This window comes from Chelonoidis abingdonii, chromosome 3 (assembly GCF_003597395.2).
Source record: "Chelonoidis abingdonii isolate Lonesome George chromosome 3, CheloAbing_2.0, whole genome shotgun sequence".
Taxonomy (NCBI): Eukaryota; Metazoa; Chordata; order Testudines; family Testudinidae; genus Chelonoidis; species Chelonoidis abingdonii.
Window position 1 is genome coordinate 170311954 of NC_133771.1, and position 20172 is coordinate 170332125.

At 46.1% G+C, this 20172-nt stretch overlaps 1 protein-coding gene across 1 annotated transcript in view; it reads right to left on the reverse strand.

Annotated features, from left to right (window-relative positions):
- Positions 1-20172, reverse strand: part of USH2A (usherin) — a 622140-nt gene that overhangs the window by 401519 nt on the left and 200449 nt on the right. Inside the window, exon 21 of the mRNA XM_075064332.1 lies at positions 614-744. Coding sequence (XP_074920433.1) covers positions 614-744 — 131 coding nt within the window. The remainder of the gene's footprint in view (positions 1-613; positions 745-20172) is intronic.

Here is a 20172-nt window from a genome sequence, read left to right on the forward strand (position 1 = left end):
GAGTGGATTTGTCTGTATGATGCTATGGCCACAGAGTTGTATTTTTAAATTATACCTAGTTTAAAAAATAACAGTATCAATAACAGTATTTAAAAGGATGTATATATTTGCATATTTTTGGCACCAATTTGAAGGATTGTGTTTCCACTAAAATTAATGGGAAAACTCTCCTGGACTTCAATGGGTGTACAATCAAATGAGATGCTAAAAATATTTACTGCAAGAGTATGCTATCTTCATTTAATAATCAAAAAGAGACGTATCCATAACTGGTGTCTTAGTATTTAAAAATGAATTTTAAAGTGGTACTAACGATGGTTAACTCAGTGGTAATGGTAAGAACAATACTTTTTTTAAAAAATGTAATGCAACTCTAATTAATAAATGTTAACACTTGCAAACACAACTAAGTATTACAAAACCCTGGGGGAGTCTATGCTTCTTTTGTAAAGAACACCAATTATCTAGGGTATTGAAGAACCCACTAACCTGGATCAATATGAAAAAAATGGAAAAAGCAAGCACCTCCATCCTCTTATACCATTAAGCATACAATATGCCTTGGGGATCTGTAATAAAGCTATATTTTATTTGATCTTTCTCCTTACCGTACCTGTGGATCAAAAAGAAAGTAAGGACGTCCACTCTGTAACTGAAGTGCAATGTATTCCTCTTGATTCCCAGGTGACACAGAGAAAAGAATCAGACCATCAGGTTCCCTGGTTTTAAAGCTCGCTTTAATACCTGCTTAGAAAAAGCAGGCAGAGAGTTAATGCTAATGGTAGCGATTATGAATTCTATCAGATAAAGATAACTTAGAAATGAAAAGCTACTTCCCTTAACAAAAAAATGGAATATCAAAATGTCACTATGGAAATTTGATAATTAAACCACGTTTAGTTACTATGCTAGATACTGCTACCTTCATTCAAGCTGAGCAGCACCATATTCCATGAGCAGCCAAACTGAAATCAAAGCGACCATTTGTGCAATAAGGCATTATTCATTCAGAGTGAGGGTGGCAGCACCTGGCCCAGAATAGTTAAAAAACCTCTTTCTAAAGGAAACATAACTGAAATAGTTGCAGCCTGTGCCAATGGCTGAAGACCGGACTGAGAACCTGGAATAATTCAGCTCCAACTCCAGTATTTTGGAGCGTGAGCTTTCGTGGGTGAATACCCACTTCGTCAGACGCAGGTAGTGGAAATTTCCAGGGGTAGGTATATATATGCTAGCAAGCAAGCTAGAGATAACGAGGTTAGTTCAATTAGGAGGATGGGGCCCTGTTCTAGCAGTAGATGTGTGAAACAAGGCAGGAGAAACTGGTTCTGTAATTGGCAAGCCATTCACAGTCTTTGTTTAGTCTAGAGCTGATGGTGTCAAATTTGCAGATGAACTGAGCTCAGCAGTTTCTCTTTGAAGTCTGGTCCTGAAGTTTTTTTCTGCAGGATGGACCTAAAAATCTACCCATTAATACTTAAGGCAATACTATCAGAAACAGCGTTCAACAAAAATGCATGTACCAGTTTTAGGAGCATGTAATATGTGTGATTAAGTTTTTTAGGCAACCAATATTTGCATATTCCCAATTGGTTTGCATATGCTAACTCATAGACTCATAGGTCGAAGGGACCAATATGATCATCTAGTCTGACCTCCTGCACAAAGCAGGCCACAGAACCCTACCCATCCACTTCTAAACAAACCCCTAACCTATGTCCGAGTTACTGAAGTCTTCAAATTGTGGTTGAAGACCTCAAGCTGCAGAGATTCACCAGCAAGCGACCCATCCCCACGGTGCGAGGAAGGCGAAAAACCTCCAGTAGGCCTCTGCCAATCTGCCCTGGAGGAAAATTCCTTCCCGACCTCATATATGGCGATCAGCTAAACCCTGAGCATGTGGCAAGACTCACCAGCCCAGCACTAAGGAAAGAGTTCTCTGCAGTAACTCAGATCCCATCCCATCCAACATCCCTCACAGACCATTGAGCAGACTTATCTGCTGATAATCCAAGATCAATTGCCCAATTAAACTATCCTATCATATCATCCCTTCCCATAAACTTATCAAGCTTAGTCTTAAAGCCAGATTTGTCTTTCGCCCTACTACTCCCTGGAAGGCTGTTCAGAACTTCACTCCCTCTAACGTTAGAAACCTTCATCTAATTTCAAGTCTAAATTTCCTAATGTCCAGTTTATACCCATTTGTCCTTGCGTCTACATTAGTACTAAGCTTAAATAATTCCTCTCTCTCCCCAATATTAATCCCCTGATATATTTATATAGAGCAAGCAATATCCCCCCGCAGCCTTCTTTGCCATGCTAACAAGCCAAAGCTCTTTGAGTCTCCTTTCATAAGGCAGGTTTTCCATTCCTTCGGATCATCTAGTAGCCCGTCTCTGAAACCTGTTCCAGTTTGAATTCATCCTTCTAAACACCGGGAGACAGAACTGCACACAGTATTCCAGGTGAGTCTCACCAGTGCCTTTATAATGTACTAACACCTCCTTATCTTTGCTGGAAATACCTTGCCTGATGCATCTAAAACCGCATTTGCTTTTTTAATGGCCATATGGCATTGGCGGCTCATAGTCATCCTGCGATCAACCAATACTCCAAGGTCCTTCTCCTCCTCTGTGTTTCCAACTGATGTGTTCCCAATGTATATCTAAAATTCTTATTATTAATCCTTAAGTGCATGACCTTGCAGCTTTTCACTATTAAATTTCATGCTATCCACTATTAGTCGCAGAGTTTTACAAGGTCTCCAGATCTTCCTTTATGGTAATCCCGCGTCCTTTTCTTTCGCGCTACTACCTCCCAGTTTGTGTCGTCCGCAACTTTCATTACGCACATTCCCGCTCTTTGTGCCAAGGTCACAATAAAAAGGTTAAAATAAGATTGGCCCACAACCCGATCCGACGACTCCACTAGTAACCTCCTTCCAGCCTGACAGTACAGCACCCGTTGGAGTCTTCCCCTTTAACCATCCTTATCACCTTACAAAGTTCCAAATATTCTCCCATCTTTATCAATTTAACTACAATTCCCCATGTGGAACTGCGTCCAAATGCCTTTACTGAAATCGAGCTAAATTCAGATCTACTGCTTTCCTTTTGTCTAGTGAATCTGCCACCTTCTCGAAGAAGGAGATCAGGTGGTTTGGCATGATCGTCCTTTAGTTAAAACTGTGTTGTAATTGTCCAGATTACCATTGACCTCAATGTCTTAAACTACTGTTCTCCTTCAAATTTTTCCAAGACCTTACATAGTACAGATGTCAAACTAACAGGCCTATAGTTACTCGGATCACTTTTCCTCTTCTTTGAAATAAGAACTACGTTAGCAATTCTCCAGTCGTACGGTACAGCCCGAGTTACGATTCATTTTAAAAATTCTTGCTAACGCGCTGCAATTTCATGCGCCAGTTCCTTTAATATTTCTGGATGGAGAATTGTCCGGGCTCCTCCATTTTGTCCCATCAAGCTGTTCAAGTTTTGGCTTCCACCTCAGATGTGGTAATATCTACCTCCATTATCCTCATTCGGTTTATCATCCTCCATCATCCTAAGCTCCTCATTAGCCTTATTAAAGACTTGAGGCAAATACTTATTTAGACTTATTGGCATCTGGTTATCCTTAAAACTCATTCCATCTCAGTGTTATAGCGGTCCCACTTCTTCTTTCTTGGTTTCGTTATTTATGTGGCTATAGAACTTTACTATTGGTTTAATTTCCCTTGCAGGTCCAATCTACACGGTTTTTACCTTCCTCACTTTATCCCTAACTGTTCTGACCTCACTAAGGTAGCTTTACCTTGCTAATCTCCACCTTCTTCACTACTTAGCGGCTTTCTGCTTTCTTAATCACCTCTGAGATGCTTGCTCATGCCAGCTGGTCTACAACTCCTGCCCTATGGTTTTTTTTTCCCCTTTCATTGGGATGCAGGCTTCCGATAGTTTCTGGCAGCTGCGACTTAAAGTAATTCAGGCCTCCTCCAACATTTAGATCACAAGTTCTTCAGTCCAATCCAACTTCCCTAACTAATTTCTCTAACTCTTTAAATAGCCTTGAGAAGTCAAAACCCTAATCCCAGATCTATTTTGTTTATCCTTCCATAGAGTTTGAACTGAATTAGCTTCATGATCACATCCAAACCAAGGTGTCCCCTACAACCATTTCTTCTATTGAGGCTCACTGCTCAAACCCAAAACCAAATCTAAAATGTATCCCCTCTGTTGGTTTCTTCAACTACTTGGTGAAGAAATCCATCCGCTATCACATCCAGAAAAATCTGAGCCCTATTATTCTTGCAAGCACTTGTCCTCCAGTCTATATCTGGGAAGTTGAAGTCTCCCATGATCACACATTTCCCCTTAGTATTTACTTCATTAAAAACATTAAAGAGGTCTCTGTCCATATCCAGATCAGATTCCGGCGGTCTGTAGCACACCCCAAGCACTATCTCAGGGGAGGCTCTAGTGGCTTGCTTTCCCAGTGTGATTTTTGCCCAGACAGACTCTGTCTACTGACTACTTAATATGCATTAGCAAATTCAGTTTGTAGCTATCCAAGACTGCATGTTATAAATATTGGTATAAAATTTCTGACATCCAGATGCAAGACTGGGTCTATTTTAAAAACATGGCCCTGGGAACCTGTAACTCTACCAGTATTTTGCATGGGGAAATGAACATGCAGCATTAGTGACAGCCATCTCATAATCCTCTCAATTTCTGCAACAAAATATGGGATAAAGACTCAAATTTCAATACACAAGAGAATTATTAGTATAACTTTAACTGATGCAATATGTATTTCTTAGCATTAATGTTATTTTCTATATCCTCAATTTCTTGATTCAGTGTTTTGAGAATAAATGTACAAATTAAACTTGCACAGGGCAGCAATTTTGGGCTCATAAGGAAGGAGTCAGACTGTAGGTGGCACAGCCAAGACACTCCAATTTTCACAAGACAACAGTCTTAAACATGACCCTCTAATCAGAGTTTTATGAGAGTGCTGAGCTAGCTGGGGAAGGGGAAAAGGAGCTGTAACTCTTCCTACCAGACACAGGCGTTCCCTCCCTCTCCTGCAGAACCACATAAAGCCAGAGAGGATGGAAGGGAAGCTGTCAGTGCCATGGGCAGACCTTCATAGTCAGACTTGCTCCTTCCTCCCAGCTTATCTCTGTCTGCACCCAGGGATGTTATCTTTGTGTTCCTCAGACAGTACCTATCTACTCTCCATTGTCTACTAGGGTCCCTGGGGGTGGAAGAACTGGTTCCAGTGAGCTGCTGGACCCAGTGTGATTGCCTTTCAGAGGTTTAGGAAGGAATTTCCCTTAAAGCAAAATCAACACTGAGGATCTTTTGACTTTACCCACAGTATCCATGAATGCTCAGTGAGGGATTAGTTTGATTGTCCCCGCTTTTGGCCAGTGCCCAGTGTGAGGAAAGTTAAGAGAGTCAGTCTAGATCCTGGGGTAAACCTGGATGCAGGATTCAAGGGGAATCTGGTGTCTGTAATGTTGCTTGTGGACATTTATTGAAGATTGAGATACCTTCTATATTGGTCATGAATTTCAACAAGCTGGCTAGATCCCATGGGTGATTTGGGGAGGCCAGGTCTTGTTTCTTGGCATTGGTGGAAAGCCATCCCATTCCAGTCCCTTTGCATTGCCTAACAGGCCTGGGGTCCAGCTTACACCTTTGTGGCATGTCAGTAAAGCTGCAGCCTGACACTTTAAACCCATGCTCTGTGTTGAATCCTTATTCACCCAGGTGGCATATCACCTATACTAATATCCTAATTTAGTTACATTTATATTTTTCTCTGATTTGCAAAAATTGCTACTTCTGATTGCTCCTTTTGCTCTGCTACTATGTTTGCTATCATGCTACCTGAATCGTGGATTTGCCAGCTAGAATTCTCCCCTTTTCATTTTCTTTCCAGAAAAAAGAAACCCAACAAATTTAGCATCAGAACCTCCTTTCAAAACTCATTTATTCAGTAAGTACCAGTGCTCAAATTGGACTACTGCATGTGGTTATGTCACTGCCATGCTTATAACTGCTGGATGAAAAAGTTTGAGGGGAGAAGATGGAAGAAATTGGTGAAAAGCTAGGTTATACCATCCCTCTATTGCATGCTATCATTATTTTCCAGATCAAGAACTGATTTGCAGTAGCATTTTCATGATTTTCCACTGCTGCTCAGTTCAAATACATCAATACTCATGTCCTTGTGATCTCCGTAAAGTACTTAATACAGATCAGGGTAATTTATTGTGTTCTATCCAGCTGTATCAAACAATTCAACCTCTTCACATTCATTTTCCCCTTCTTATGCCAGGCAGAAAATAATAAGTAATGGAAGCTTTTCTTGTAGACAGAATCTATTACAAAAAATTAAGGAATCATAACTCCAATGCATATTCATATCATATTCATAATGTCAGTTAATTACCTCTACCCATAAGTAGTATCCTTTGACTCACATATTTTAATCACAGTACAAGTTCTCATGCAGTATAACACAATGCACTCAGATACGAAGACATTCACTCTAGTTAATGAAAATCAATCATGCTATTAAAATACCTACAAAAATCAACTGTACATAACTAACTCTACATAACTAAGACCAGACAAATATGAAGTATTACCCAAACAAGTGCTATTTTACCTGAATTAAGTTATAAAGGTATTTCTGCTAGAAATATTTAAGCCTTTCCACCTTTCTGGAGGATGCTGTTCCCCTTTCTCCTCTAAAATGAAGTTTGTTTATATATATATATACACACACACACACAACACCTTTTATTGTAATGTCACTTCTTCCCTTGAGCAGAAGGACTAAAGAGAGTACAGAATCAACCGAGTTTAACAGAATCACCAGTGATCAGTAAATCCCTCAGATCAAGAGACGTAAGATGCTATTTGATAGCATCAGGATGGTCCACAAAAGACTTCAGCTAGTAGATATGGCTTGATATGATTACAACCTGTTGCATGTTCTAAGAACTAAATAAATAGACACACATTTCAAGAGACCATTTCTCTTTCTGAGAAAGGTTCTGATTTCTGGGTTTATAAATAGCCAACCTAGCTGCTGCCCGAAATGATACATTGACAGGATGCCTACAAATACAAAGATGGAAAAAATGCAATCAGAAAAGCAGGAAGAGGTCCTGCAGGAGAGGGGAAAGCTCAGCTTCATACTTAAGATTATCAGGGTCACCAGGAATTGTCACAAGTCTACTTTTGGGAAAGAGAGAAGAGGAGAAAAAAGTAAGACCAAATAAAGGAAACATGTAGTGGAGAGGGGGCACTCTACTGGCTTGTGAATTCCAAGGTTACCAACTAGAGAGAGAAAGAGAGAGAGTGTGTTATTTGTGACAATTTGGGGAATATGTTTGTGAAATTATGAAATTCCCTTTTTGTTCTGTGAAGTATCATTTGAGTATAAATGTGTGGATTAGACTATCCACTTTGTAATGGAAACAGACTATGTCTGAAACACAGCCACAAAGGGGACATCAACCTTGAACAGTCAGTCCTACCCCGATGGAGCAATGTGGTTGCTAAGGGCAAAGCCATTGACTTTAATAATTCTTAGACCAGCAACCAACCAGGGAGGGGGTAGCAGGAAGGGGTTGAAGCATAGAAATTATCCAGCATAAGAGCAAAGGTGTCACAGACTTTTTTTTTTTTTTTTATGATACAATCTCTCTAAGCAAGGGAGCCACTCCATTGTGAGACACACGAAACACAGCTGGAGGAGTGGGGGCAGGAGGGACCTTGCCTTCTGCTAAGGACATGGACCAACCCTCAAAATGCTCAGGAGAGGTGAGGACTCTGTGGCTCTGAGGGGAGGATTGTGTTCAGGTGTTTATTGTTCGCATAGATCTGTAGTTCTCCTGTGCTTTCTAAGCATAAAAAGTATGTATTTAATATGTTCCTATGTAAAATCTGATCTTTTACTTTACCTGCTACAAATCTCCAAAGAATTAAACTATAAATCAGAGTGACCCCAAACAGGAGAACTGTGGAAGAGTATGCATAACCAAAAGCAATTGGGGCAGCCTGGAAAGTCTCAGCACTGATCTTGGGACCTAGGGCAGTTGGACTGTGGATTCCCATGTCCCAGGGAAGGGTCGTAGACAGGCACTCTGTTCCTAGGAGCGTGCCCCAGAGACCCAGAGCTAAAGACCATGTCTGGACTCTGCCCAGACCCAGCTGACCTGGATGCATATGGGATCCAAAAGCTGGGTTCAATTAACAGTCTGGTGGACCATCCACTAAGACAAGGCTGTAACAACTGAATATCAAAAATTTCAATTAAAACAATGTAATTTTAGATTACAAAAAGTCAAGCGCTAGAAGGTTCAAAAATGCCAAATTCACTGTTACTCATGTAATCTTAATTCTGGTCCCTTGTGAAATCATCCTGTGTACTACATGAGGAAAGGCTCTTGTGGAAAAAAATTATGTGTGATCATGTAATTAAAGGCTATCAAAATGCATATGCAGGAAGCTTATCTCTTTCACCAACAGAAGCTGGTTCACTACAAGATATTACCTCATGCACCTTGTCTTTCGAAGCAGAAAGGAGTAGAATTAAGGTTGCACAGGCAACTAAATCTCGAATTTCCTAACTTTTGAAAACTTTGACTTGCAATCTACACATCTATCTTTTAACAGTTTTTTAAAAGTAATTTCCTAAGTTGTTTTTCTTTATAAAAAAAGAGGTAAAATAAATTATGTACAAATGTAACAAATCCCTATCTTACATCAGTAGCAGCATCCTTCAGCACTGCAACACAGACTTCTTCATCTACAAGTTTAACTATATTAGCTGGCAGCAAGAGAAGGCTGGTAATCTCAGTGTGGTGGATTGGCCACTGATGCTAGGTGCTGGAAGATCACCTAGCATCAGTGTCCAATCCACCACACTAGGATTACCAGCCTTCTCTTGTTGCTGGCTAATATAGTTAATCCTGTAGATAAAGAGATCATTGGGGGGGAACCCATCCTGGTCCAAGCTCTCTCTCTCTTTCTTTATGCCTCCCACAGAGTTCGGGGAGCTCCTGTGCCACATGGTATCCCCAGAGGGGGAATAGGCCATTGGGGCCAGGTCTTGTATATAGAACATGGCTGGGGGTAGCCCGGCCTTGCTGTTTTTCCCCCTCTCCCAAGACCCCCAAATACAATGGATCAGGCAGTTCCTACATGTTCCTACTGCTGCTTCTATAGCATTTGTATGGGCTTGGCCTTAATAATGTTCGTGTTCAGTTATTTTGGCAGGATGCAAACATTTTCAAGAGCAATATAAGTGAGAAAAGGTGCATCACAAAACTCACCGTCCCAGAGCACCTCCTGGCCAGAAGACCTGGTGTTGTAGTACTCCTGCCTCAATTTCCCCACAATGATCTTCAGCCTACTCCAGCTGCAAAGGTGATTTGACCCTTCAGCCAAGCCCCTTTAAGGTGTTCAACTCCTTTCAGGGTAACAGAGAATCCCTCAGTCCAAATCAAAAAATGATATTAAGGCCCCCTCCCTTACCAGCACACTCCCAGCAGCAATGGCATTTCTCATGATATAACCGCCAGCTCCCAATCTCCAACCAACCCCACTGTTTGGGTCAGTGCTAACTTCCTACCAAGGGCCTGGCTGTAGCCTTCACCCAGTTCCTAGCTCAAGGCCAGCCTCTTGCCTCACATCAAAACAGCCTGTCTGGTCTCCTAACTAAACAGGACTGACTGGCCCCAGGCCTCGTGCTCTTAAAGGGGCAGGCTGCCCTGTTATAATGAGATGGCAATTTTTTAAAGTTCTACTTAATTATAAACTGTTGAAAACTTTCAAAGGACAAAGAAGAGGCATTTCTCCAGTCCAAAGGCTTCTCCCTACCTAATTTCAAAGGTCAGTTGCAAACAATGAAAGTGTTAGAGTTTCTCCAAAAAGGTTGAAAGAGTTTTTGGTTTTTTTGTTTGCTACTATTATAATGGAAAGTGTTCAATAACCTACGTAAAGGGGTCACAGCCATCTCCTAATATTACAAATACACCCTTATTAAAGCAGGAGAACATTAAAAATTGCCAAATGCCAGACAGCCCCTTCCTTTTTTTTTTTGGCATGTCCCAAATAGGGGCCAGTTAGAATCTCAATTCCTGCACTCAAGGGTACACATCTACCCATAAAAGAGGGAAAAGACAGGGACAATAACTCATTTCCCTATGAAGAAACTCACAGTGTGCATGGCCATGCCTGCACATTTCCCCTGCCCATTGGAGAATTCAGAGAAGGATTTTGCCTCCTGAGCCACAGTCTCTTGTAAATTCTGCCTGTGGTGGTATAGTTTGCTCTGAATAAGTGTTTGTAGTACATAGGTATAAAGGCGTTATTGTGAGGTAAATGGTGACAATATTTCATGCTAGCCCTCTGTAAAGGCATGGAGTTCACCCTTTATTATTTTTGCTGGAAAAAAAATATTAGAAAAAGTGAAGCGACTTTCTGGAACAGCCTTCTAAGGGGAGCAGTGGGGGCAAAAAACCAAACAGGCTTCAAGACTGAGCTTGATAATTTTATGGAGGGGATGGTACGATGGGCTTGCCTACAATGGCATGTGGCCCATCGGCTACTGCCATTAGCAAAAATCTCCAACAGCCAGAGATGGGACACTAGAATGGGAGGGCTCTGAGTTACTACGGAGAATTCTTTCACAGGTATCTGCCTGGTGGGTCTTGCCCACATGCTGATTGCCATATTTGGGGTCAGGAAGGTCAGATTGGCAGAGATCCTGGGTTTTTTTCACTGTCCCCTGCAGCGTGCTCACTTGCAGGTTTAAACTAGTGTGAATGATGTATTCTCTGTAACGTGAAGTCTTTAAACCATGATTTGAGGATGTCAGTAACTCAGCCAGCAGTTAGAGGTCTATTACAGGAATGGATAGATGAGGTTCTGTGGCCTGCAGTATGCAGGAGGTCAGTCTAGATGATCACAATGATCCCTTCTGACCTTAACATCTATGAGACTAAATTACACGTATGGCCATTCTTTTAGGGAAAATTTGCAATGCAACCTCTAAAAAAAATAGACTCTCCCCCTGCTTTCACAGCTGACACATATCTAAAATGTCCTGTTAGTGACAATATGTACACTGTATATATTCAATTACAATCAGCTTACCCAATAGCAACACTATAAATTACTCTAATATTTCATTTATCACACAAATAAATTTCAGTTCAGGCTCGTAGCACAAAGCTGTTGCACCCTGGATTGAAAACATGACCAGCCATGGGATATAATTTGATCTGAATGTAATTTAAGTCAATTGGATTTTGAATTACAACTAAAGATTTACTCTGCTTATTCTGTAGGTCTGTTTATGTGACAGACATTAGTGGTTGCAAAGGTGCTGTTACTCCTTGGGTTAAAACCAACAAGAATTTTAAAAATAGCCTAACTACTGAACATAATTGAATCCACTCATTACAAGCTATAAAGCAAGTTTACACACTTTTCTGTGAAGAAAAAAATAAACAAAATAATAAAGGATTCAAACAAGAAAAAAGACAGTTACTCACCTTTGTAACTGTTGTTCAAGATGTGTTGCTCATATCCATTCTAGTTAGGTGTGCGCACGCCGCATGCACATTCGTCAGAAGATTTTTACCCTAGTAATACTCAGCGGGTCAGCTGGGCGCCCCCTGGAGTGGTGCCGCCATGGCGCCAGATATACCCCTGCTGACCCAACCACCCCTCAGTTCCTTCTTGCCAGCTACTCCGACAGTGGGGAAGGAGGGTGGGTTTGGAATGGATATAAGCAACACATCTCGAAGAACAACAGTTACAAAGGTGAGTAACCGTCTTTTTTTTCTTCGAGTGCTTGCTCATATCCATTCCAGTTAGGTGAGTCCCAAGCCTTACCTAGGCGGTGGGGTCAGAGTGAGATGTGGCAGAATGCAAAACTGCTGAGCCAAAGGCTGCATCATCTCTTGACTGTTGAATCAGAGCATAATGTGAAGCAAAGGTGTGGACCGAGGACCAGGTAGCTGCGCGACATATCTCCTGGATAGGTACACGAGCCAGGAAGGCGGCAGATGAAGCCTGAGCTCTGGTAGAATGCGCGGTGATGTGGCTTGGGGAAATATGAGCCAAATCAAAACAAGTGCGGATGCACGCTGTCACCCAAGATGAGATCCTCTGAGAGGAAACAGGTAGGCCTTTCATTCGGTCTGCTACCGCGACAAAGAATTGGGGCGTTTCACGAAATGGTTTTGTCCGCTCAATATAAAATGCGAGCACTCTACGGACGTCCAGGGAGTGCAATTGTTGCTCCTGTCGCGTTGAGTGTGGCTTCGGGAAGAAGACCGGGAGAAAGATGTCCTGGTTAACATGAAAGGCTGAAACCACCTTAGGGAGGAATGCCGGGTGTGGTCACAACTGCACCTTGTCCTTGTGGAACACAGTGTATGGCGGATCCACCGTAAGAGCCCTAAGCTCGGAGACTCCTCTGGCCGATGTAATGGCTACGAGGAAAGCTGTCTTCGAAGACAGGTATAGTAGCGAGCAGGTTGCTAACGGCTCGAATGGGGGAGACATAAGTTAAAACCAGGTCGAGGTCCCAGGTCGGGGCTGGGCGGCGTACTTGAGGGTATAAGCGCTCCAAGCCCTTGAGGAACCTCGAAGCCATAGGGTGTGAGAACACGGAATGACCACCTTCGCCTGGGTGGAAGGTAGAGATGGCTGCCAAGTGTACCCTCAGTGATGACACTGCTAGGCCTTGCTGTTTGAGAGACCAGAGGTAGTTCAAAATAGAGGGGATCGAGACCTCAGTGGTAGTAAGATTAAGCGTTTCGCACCAGCAGGAGAAACGCTTCCATTTGGCCAGGTATGTTGACCGGGTGGCAGGCTTCCTGCTACCCAGGAGAACTTGTCATACTGATTCAGAGCAACGTAACTCTGACTGGTTTAGCCATGCAGCAGCCATGCCGTGAGGTGAAGAGCCTTCAGGTCTGGGTGGCAAAGCCGGCCATGGTCCTGAGTAATGAGGTCTGGGTGGAGTGGCAGGGTAATTGGGTTGGCTATTGACAGGTCGAGCAGCGTGGTGTACCAGTGCTGCTTGGGCCATGCTGGAGAAATCATGATGATGCGCACTCTGTCCCTGCGGAGTTTCAGCAGGACCTTGTGAACCAGCGAGAACAGTGGGAAGGCATAAAGGAGCTGGCTCTTCCACGGCCATCAGGAAAGCGTCTGAGATCGATCCCGGGGAAAGACCTTGGAAGGAGCAGAACATCTGGCATTTCTTGTTCTCGCGGGAAGCGAACAGGTCTATGTGGGGAAATCCCCAGTTCTGGAAAATAGAATGCATAACGTCCGGACGGATCGACCACTCGTGAGACAGGAAAGACCTGCTGAGTCAATCTGCCAGAGTGTTCCAAACGCCTGGGAGAAAGGATGCTACCAGATCTATCGAGTGGGCTATGCAAAAGTCCCAGAGTTGGATGGCCTCCTGACAAAGGGGGGAGGACCGTGTCCCTCCCTGTTCGTTTATGTAGTACATGGCCGTTGTGTTGTGTGTAAACACTGAGACACAACAGCCTTGCAACTGTTGCTGGAATGCCTGGCATGCCAGGCGGACTGCTCTCCGTTCTCGGACATTTATGTGTAATGCCAGCTCCTGAGAAGACCAAAGGCTTTGAGTACGAAGGTGACCGAGGTGAGCACCCCAGTCAAGAGATGACGCGTCCGTCGTCAGGGACATTGAGGGTTGGGGTGGATGGAACGGCATCTCTGCACACACCAGGGAGGGAGTTAGCCACCATTCTAGGGAGCCTAGGGTGCTCGGGGGAATGGTGACTATTGTGTCTACTGGGCCCCTGCCCAGGCGGTATACTGAGTTGAGCCAAACTTGGATAGGACGGAGGTGGAGCCTGGCGTATTTGGTTACAAACGTGCAGGCAGCCATGTGACCCAGAAGACCAAGACAAGTGCGAACCAAGGTTGTCGGGAAATTCTGTAGACCTCGGATGATTGTTGCCATCGCCTGAAACCGCGGCTGTGGTAAGCAGGCTCTGGCTAGATTGGAGTCCAGGATAGCTCCCATGAAGTCTAACCTCCGCATGGGAACCAGAGTGGATTTTTCTATATTGATCATCAGGCCTTGACGTGTGAATAGGTCCTTGACGATGTCCACATGCTGAGTGACTTGTGTCTCGGAGGCCCCTTGGATGGACCAATCGTCCAGATACGGAAAAACATGTATCCGACATCGGCGGAGGTAGGTGGCGACTACGGCCATACACTTTGTAAATACCCTTGGGGCTGTAGAAAGGCTGAACGGCAGGACCGTAAACTGGAAGTGCTGACGGTTGGCTACAAAGTGGAGGTATCTCCTGTGAGGAGGAAAGATGGCAATGTGAAAGTACGCGTCCTTCATATCGAGGGTGGCATACCAGTCTCCAGGATCCAAGGACGGGACAATGATCCCTGGGAACTTCAACTTTATCATAAACTGGTTGAGTCCTCACAGGTCTAGGATAGGTCTGAGACCTCCCTTCAACTTGGGGATTAGGAAATAACAGGAGAAAAACCCCTTGCCCCTTTCGTCCATCGGTACCTCCTTTATAGCTCCTATGGCAAGGAGTGTCTGCACCTCTTGTAAGAGGAATTGATCGTGAGAGGGGTCCCTGAAGAGGGATAGGGTTGGAGGGTGGGATGGCGGGGTTGAAATAAATTGGAGGGGGTACCCATACTCCACCGTGCGTAGGACCCAGTGATCTGAAGTTAACTGGGACAAAACCAGGAGGAAGTAAGGAGAGACAGCTGGAGAAGGGAGGAGAGGGATCCTGGCCTGTAACTGGTACGCCGCCCTCGGGCGCACCTTCAAAAGTTCGTCTTTGGTCCCGGTGGTGGTTTTGAGGGACCTTGATTTTGGCCCCCTTGGGGTCCTGACAGTCGTCATCTGCAACCACCTTGGCCGCGACGCCTGCCAAAGTCCTGTCTTTGTCTAGGCACAGAGTATGGGTGGTGAGGCTGGGGATGGAAAGGCCTGCATTGGGTCACCGGCGTATGCATGCCAAGAGAGCACATTATGACCCTGTTGTCCTTCAGGCTTGGCAGCCTGGGGTCAGTCTTCTCCGAGAAGAGGCCTTTACTATCAAATGGCAAGTCCTGAATGGTATACTGCTGCTCCGGTGGGAGGTTTGAAACCTGAAGCCATGAGATGCGCTTCATGGCAACACCTGAGGACAGAGTCCTGGCTGCTGAGTCTGCTGCATCCAACGAGGCCTGGAGGGAAGTTCTGGCCACCTTTTTCCCTTCCTCCAAGAGGGCAGCGAACTCTTGGCAGGAGTCTTGAGGGAGAAGCTCCGTAAACTTACCCACCGCCACCCAGGTGTTATAATTATAACGGCTAAGCAAGGCCTGTTGATTTGCCACCCGGAGCTGTAGGGCCCCTGCTGATACACCTTGTGGACGAATAAGTCCATTCGCCTAGCTTCCTTCGATTTTGGGGATGGCGCCTGCTGGCCGTGGCGTTCCCTCTCAATAACGGATGGGACCACTAATGAGTAGGGAGGAGGATGGACATACAAGTACTCGTATCCTTTAGAGGGCACCATATATTTACGCTCGACTCCCCTGGCCGCAGGAGGGATAGAGGCTAGGGACTGCCATATAGTATCGGCATTCGCCTGGATGGTCCGAATAAACGGTAGGGCCACTCTAGTGGGGGCATCCGCCGATAGAATGTCCACTTCCAGGTCCTCTACCTCCGGGACCTCCTCCACTTGGAGGTTCATATTGAGTGCTACCCTCCTTAGGAGGTCCTGATGGGCTCTCAGGTCGATTGGAGGAGGGCCCGAGGAAGATGTTCCTGCCACCGCCTCATCTGGAGAAGAGGAAGAGGAGACGCTGGAGATGAGCAGGTCCTCTGTGGCCTGTTGCTCTTGGGCAACCTCTGCTCCAGTGGAACCTGGGAGTCCGGTGGGTGAACTGGGGCTTCCTCCGCAGCAGCTAACCGTCGCCTCTGGCACTCGGTGGTCTGATGAGACAGAGCGGGACAGAACTACTGGTATGCCTTGGGCCTGGTGGTACACCCAAGGTGTCCAGAAAGACCACTGATGGGGTCCTTGGTCCTGGGCCTAGGTCTCTTGGAAGACTCTGGTGGGCACATCAGAATCGCAGTCCTGAGCATAAGAGCTGTCCACGTAGGAGGACACTGATGCATGTCTGGATGGCCATGGAGGTGCTGAAAAGCCCTGGGCAGAGTCTCTGTCTCTAGTGGACCCTGCTTTACTCGGCACTGGGGACCGGTACCAGGAGGCATACCGGTACTGGGAACAAGATCGAGAACTGCAACCGGAGCGGTGCCAGGAGGTCGACGGAGATCTCGAGGCTCGACGTTGAGAGCGGCTATGGGAGTCACGGTGCCTGGAGCGGTGCCGGGAGCTGGAATGGTGCTGAGAGTAGCGGGCCGGCGAACGGGATACCAACCGGTGCCGCGAGTGCGACCGGTACTGAGGAGAACTGTACAGGGACTGCGAGTGGCATCGAGAGCGGGAGCACTGACGGGATCTGGAACGTCTGTGGGACCATGATTGTGAACGGTGCCACTCTGCTGTGCCAACAGAGGATGGTCTTATCAAGGCAAGCTTGCCGATAGACTGTATTACCTGCACTGGCGGTGCTGGGGGTCGAGGCAGTGTCGACTCTGTCATGGCAATCAGATCCCTCGCCGTTGAGAATGTCTCCAGCATGGATGGAATAGTAAGCTCAACCACGGCTCACGCCGGGGAGCTGACAGGCACCGGATTCAACAGCCCTAATGGGACCGGAATCGACAGTGCCGATGTCGTCGGGGCCGTGGCAGGTGTCGGTGCCGGACAATCCAACTTAGACAAGCTCTCTGGCTGTGGTGCAGGTGGCATGGAAGCAGCAGGAGTCTTAGGCTCTCTCGACCTAGGGGAGAGGGAGCGGTGCTGAGTTGACTCTGGTGCCGGTGACAGCTGGTGCCGAGAGGCCTTGGCAGTACCGGCGCGATCCAATACCAAGGAGGTGCTTCTGCCCGCCGATTGACCAGCGCTCAGTGCTGAAGGCAGAGCGGTAAGAGCCGCGTCCATGAGGAGCTGCTTTAGCCAAAAGTCCCGCTCCTTTTTTGTTCTTGACTTAAAAGCCTTGCAAATGCGACACTTATCTGTCAGGTGAGATTCCCCGAGGCACTTAAGGCAGGAGTCGTATGGATCTCCTGTCAGCATCGGCTTATGACAGGCCAAGCACAGTCTGAAACCCGATGAACCGGGCACGAGCCCTGCACCAGGTGCGGGGAAGGGGCTAATCCCCGAACCCCTCTTAACTATACACTAACTATTAACAATAAAAATTAACTATAACTATATAACTTTGAATTATATATACACAACAAATAACTAGAGAACTACGAGTAGCTAGGGAGGTGGAGGTCAGTAAAACCACACTCCATTGTTCCATCGACTGACATGGGTGGTAAGAAGGAACTGAGGGGCAGTTGGGTCAGCAGGGGTATATATCCAGCGCCATGGCGGCACCAGTCCAGGGGGCGCCCAGCCAACCCACTGAGTGTTGCTATGGTAAAAATCTTCCGACGAACGTGCACGCGGCATGCGCACACCTAACTGGAATGGATATGAGCAAGCACTCGAAGAAGAATTCGAAGTTAAGGGAGGCAAAGGGATAGCTAATACTCAAAACATCCACACTTGACTGGACCTAGAACACAGATTTGACCTGAAAAAGAACTTGGTCCATTGACCATATATTATTTTGGCCACTAGCCACATATTCCTTCTTTTAGGACGGGACAAATTTAGGGCCCAACCATGTCTCACTTGTACCATGGCACAAAAAGACAGGTACTAGCTGAAGCTTTGGCTCCACTTTCCAAGGCACTGACTAGCATAACTATGCAGTGAGACAGGCATAGGTCTTGCACAAGGTACTTCTCTGCAGAGCAAAGGCAGAGTTGGAGTAACCCCCTAAACTCCAAGTGAGAATCTGCTTTCCAGTCGGCTCATGTACATGGCTTAGTGCAAAGCCACAATTCAGCTCTAACACATATCCATTGATCTGGGGGCAGCTGTTCTGTCCTCAACTAGACTAAGCACCACAATGAGCAAAAATCTGTAGTTTACATATTGTACCTCTGCTAAATTGACCAATTGTGCCTGTTGTTACAGACTTAACTCTGAATTTCTTTAATTACATCAGGTTTGTCAGTACTATCTTACAACCCTTTATGTCCCCGTTGCTGATGAGAGCAAAAGGAAGCAATAAAGTACGTTTACAAAAAGTAGGAAGATATGAATGGGTGAAATTATTCTTTGTAGTATTACTAACTGACTTCAAAGCAACCAAAACTATGTTAGGATTCTCACAATACAGAGAAGATGTTATGATCCCTGCCTCAGGAAGGAAGTAGACAAACTATGAATCAGAATCCACTAATGTAATAGGACTCCACACAGTTTTAGGGCCTGCTCTGGTGGACTGTGTTGCAGGATTTGGGCCTAATTTCGACATGATACAATATAATGGGTCAATGAAATACCTGGATGGGATTAAAGAAGGAAATGTGAGGGGAATATCAGCATGTGATTACCCAGCAAAGCCTAGTGCACAGAATAATAGAAGTCATTTTTACTTACATATTAATAATCTAGACAGACTTGTGTTAGCTCTGCTCCAGCTAGTGTGCTGAAAAGAATAGCAGTATGGACACTGTAGCACAGGAGGCGGCTCAGGTCACCACCCCATGCTCAGACTCAGAGCATAGGGCAGGCTTGAACTTGGGAGGCTAGCCTGCACTGCTGCCCAAGCTGATATGTCCATACTGCTATTTAAGTGCACTGCTCAAGCAGAACTAGCAAGAGCCTGTCCACCCAGGCAGAAGGCATGCTCCCAGCAGCTGTGTAGACAATCAGATGTACCAATAGAGACTTCACAAACCCTAGGTTCCTGCTCCCTGCACCACACTATACATAGGGTCTGCTGAACATCAGACCAGAGAAGCAGCAACAGCAGGGCCTGTGGATCTGAGTGCAAGTAAATCCACCAACCATTCCCTTCACATGTGTGGGGGTGCTAAGTGGAGGCACAGCATCTACGGAGCTGTGGAACTCACCAGTGTATAACACGTGCTCGTATTAGGATTTTCTCCTTAAACATAAAGGCCCTTTACATCACTTCTGTGGTGGCAAAAGGGACCCCTTGCCATTCCTTTTACCATCTTCTCAGCATTGGGCTGTGCCAGGGCAGATCAGGGTCGGAGGAGGGTGATAGCTAGGGTTGCCAACTGTCTAATCACACAAACCCAGTCACAAACCCCACCCCTTCCCCAAGACCATGCCCCTGTCCTGGCCCTCTTCGAGGCCTTGCCCCCCCCACTCCCAGCCTCCCTCCTTCCCTCCAGCACTCGCTTTCCTCCATGCTCACTCACTTTCACCAGGCTGAGGCAGGTGGCTGAGATGGAGGTGTGGACTCTGGGCTGGGACCAAGGGGTTTTGAGTGTGCGAGGGGGTTCCAGGCTGAGCATGGGATAGGGGGTTGAGATGAAGGTGATGCGGGCTCTGGGAGGGAGTTTGGGTGTGGGAGAAGGCTCTGGGATGATCCTGGTACAGGGGGTCAGGATGCAAGAGGGGGTGAGGGCTTCCGGAGGGAGTCTGGATGCAGGAAGTGGCTCAGGGCTGGGGCAGTTGGTTGGGGTACTGGAGGAGGTTCGGGGTGCGGACTCTGAAAGGGAGTTTGGGTGCGGGGGGGGCTCCGGGCTGGGGTAGTGGGTTGGGGTGTGGGAAAGGGTTTGGGGTGCAGGCTCTGTCCAGGGGGCCTTTACCCCAGGTGGCTCCTGGAAGCAGCAGCGTGACTGGCAGCAGCTCCTAGGCTTAGGGGTGACCATGCAGCTCTGCACACTGCCCCTGCCTGCAGGCTCCACCCCCCTGCAGCTGTTATTGGCTGTGGTTCCCTGTTCCTGGCCAATAGGAGCTGCAGAGTCAGCACTTGGAGCAAGGGCAGCATGCAGAGATCCCCTGGCTGTGCCTCCACCTAGGAGCCACTGCTGGGCATGTTGGCCACTTCAGAGAGTGGTGCAGAGCCAAGACAGGTAGGGAGCCTGCATTAGACCCACTGTGCTGCC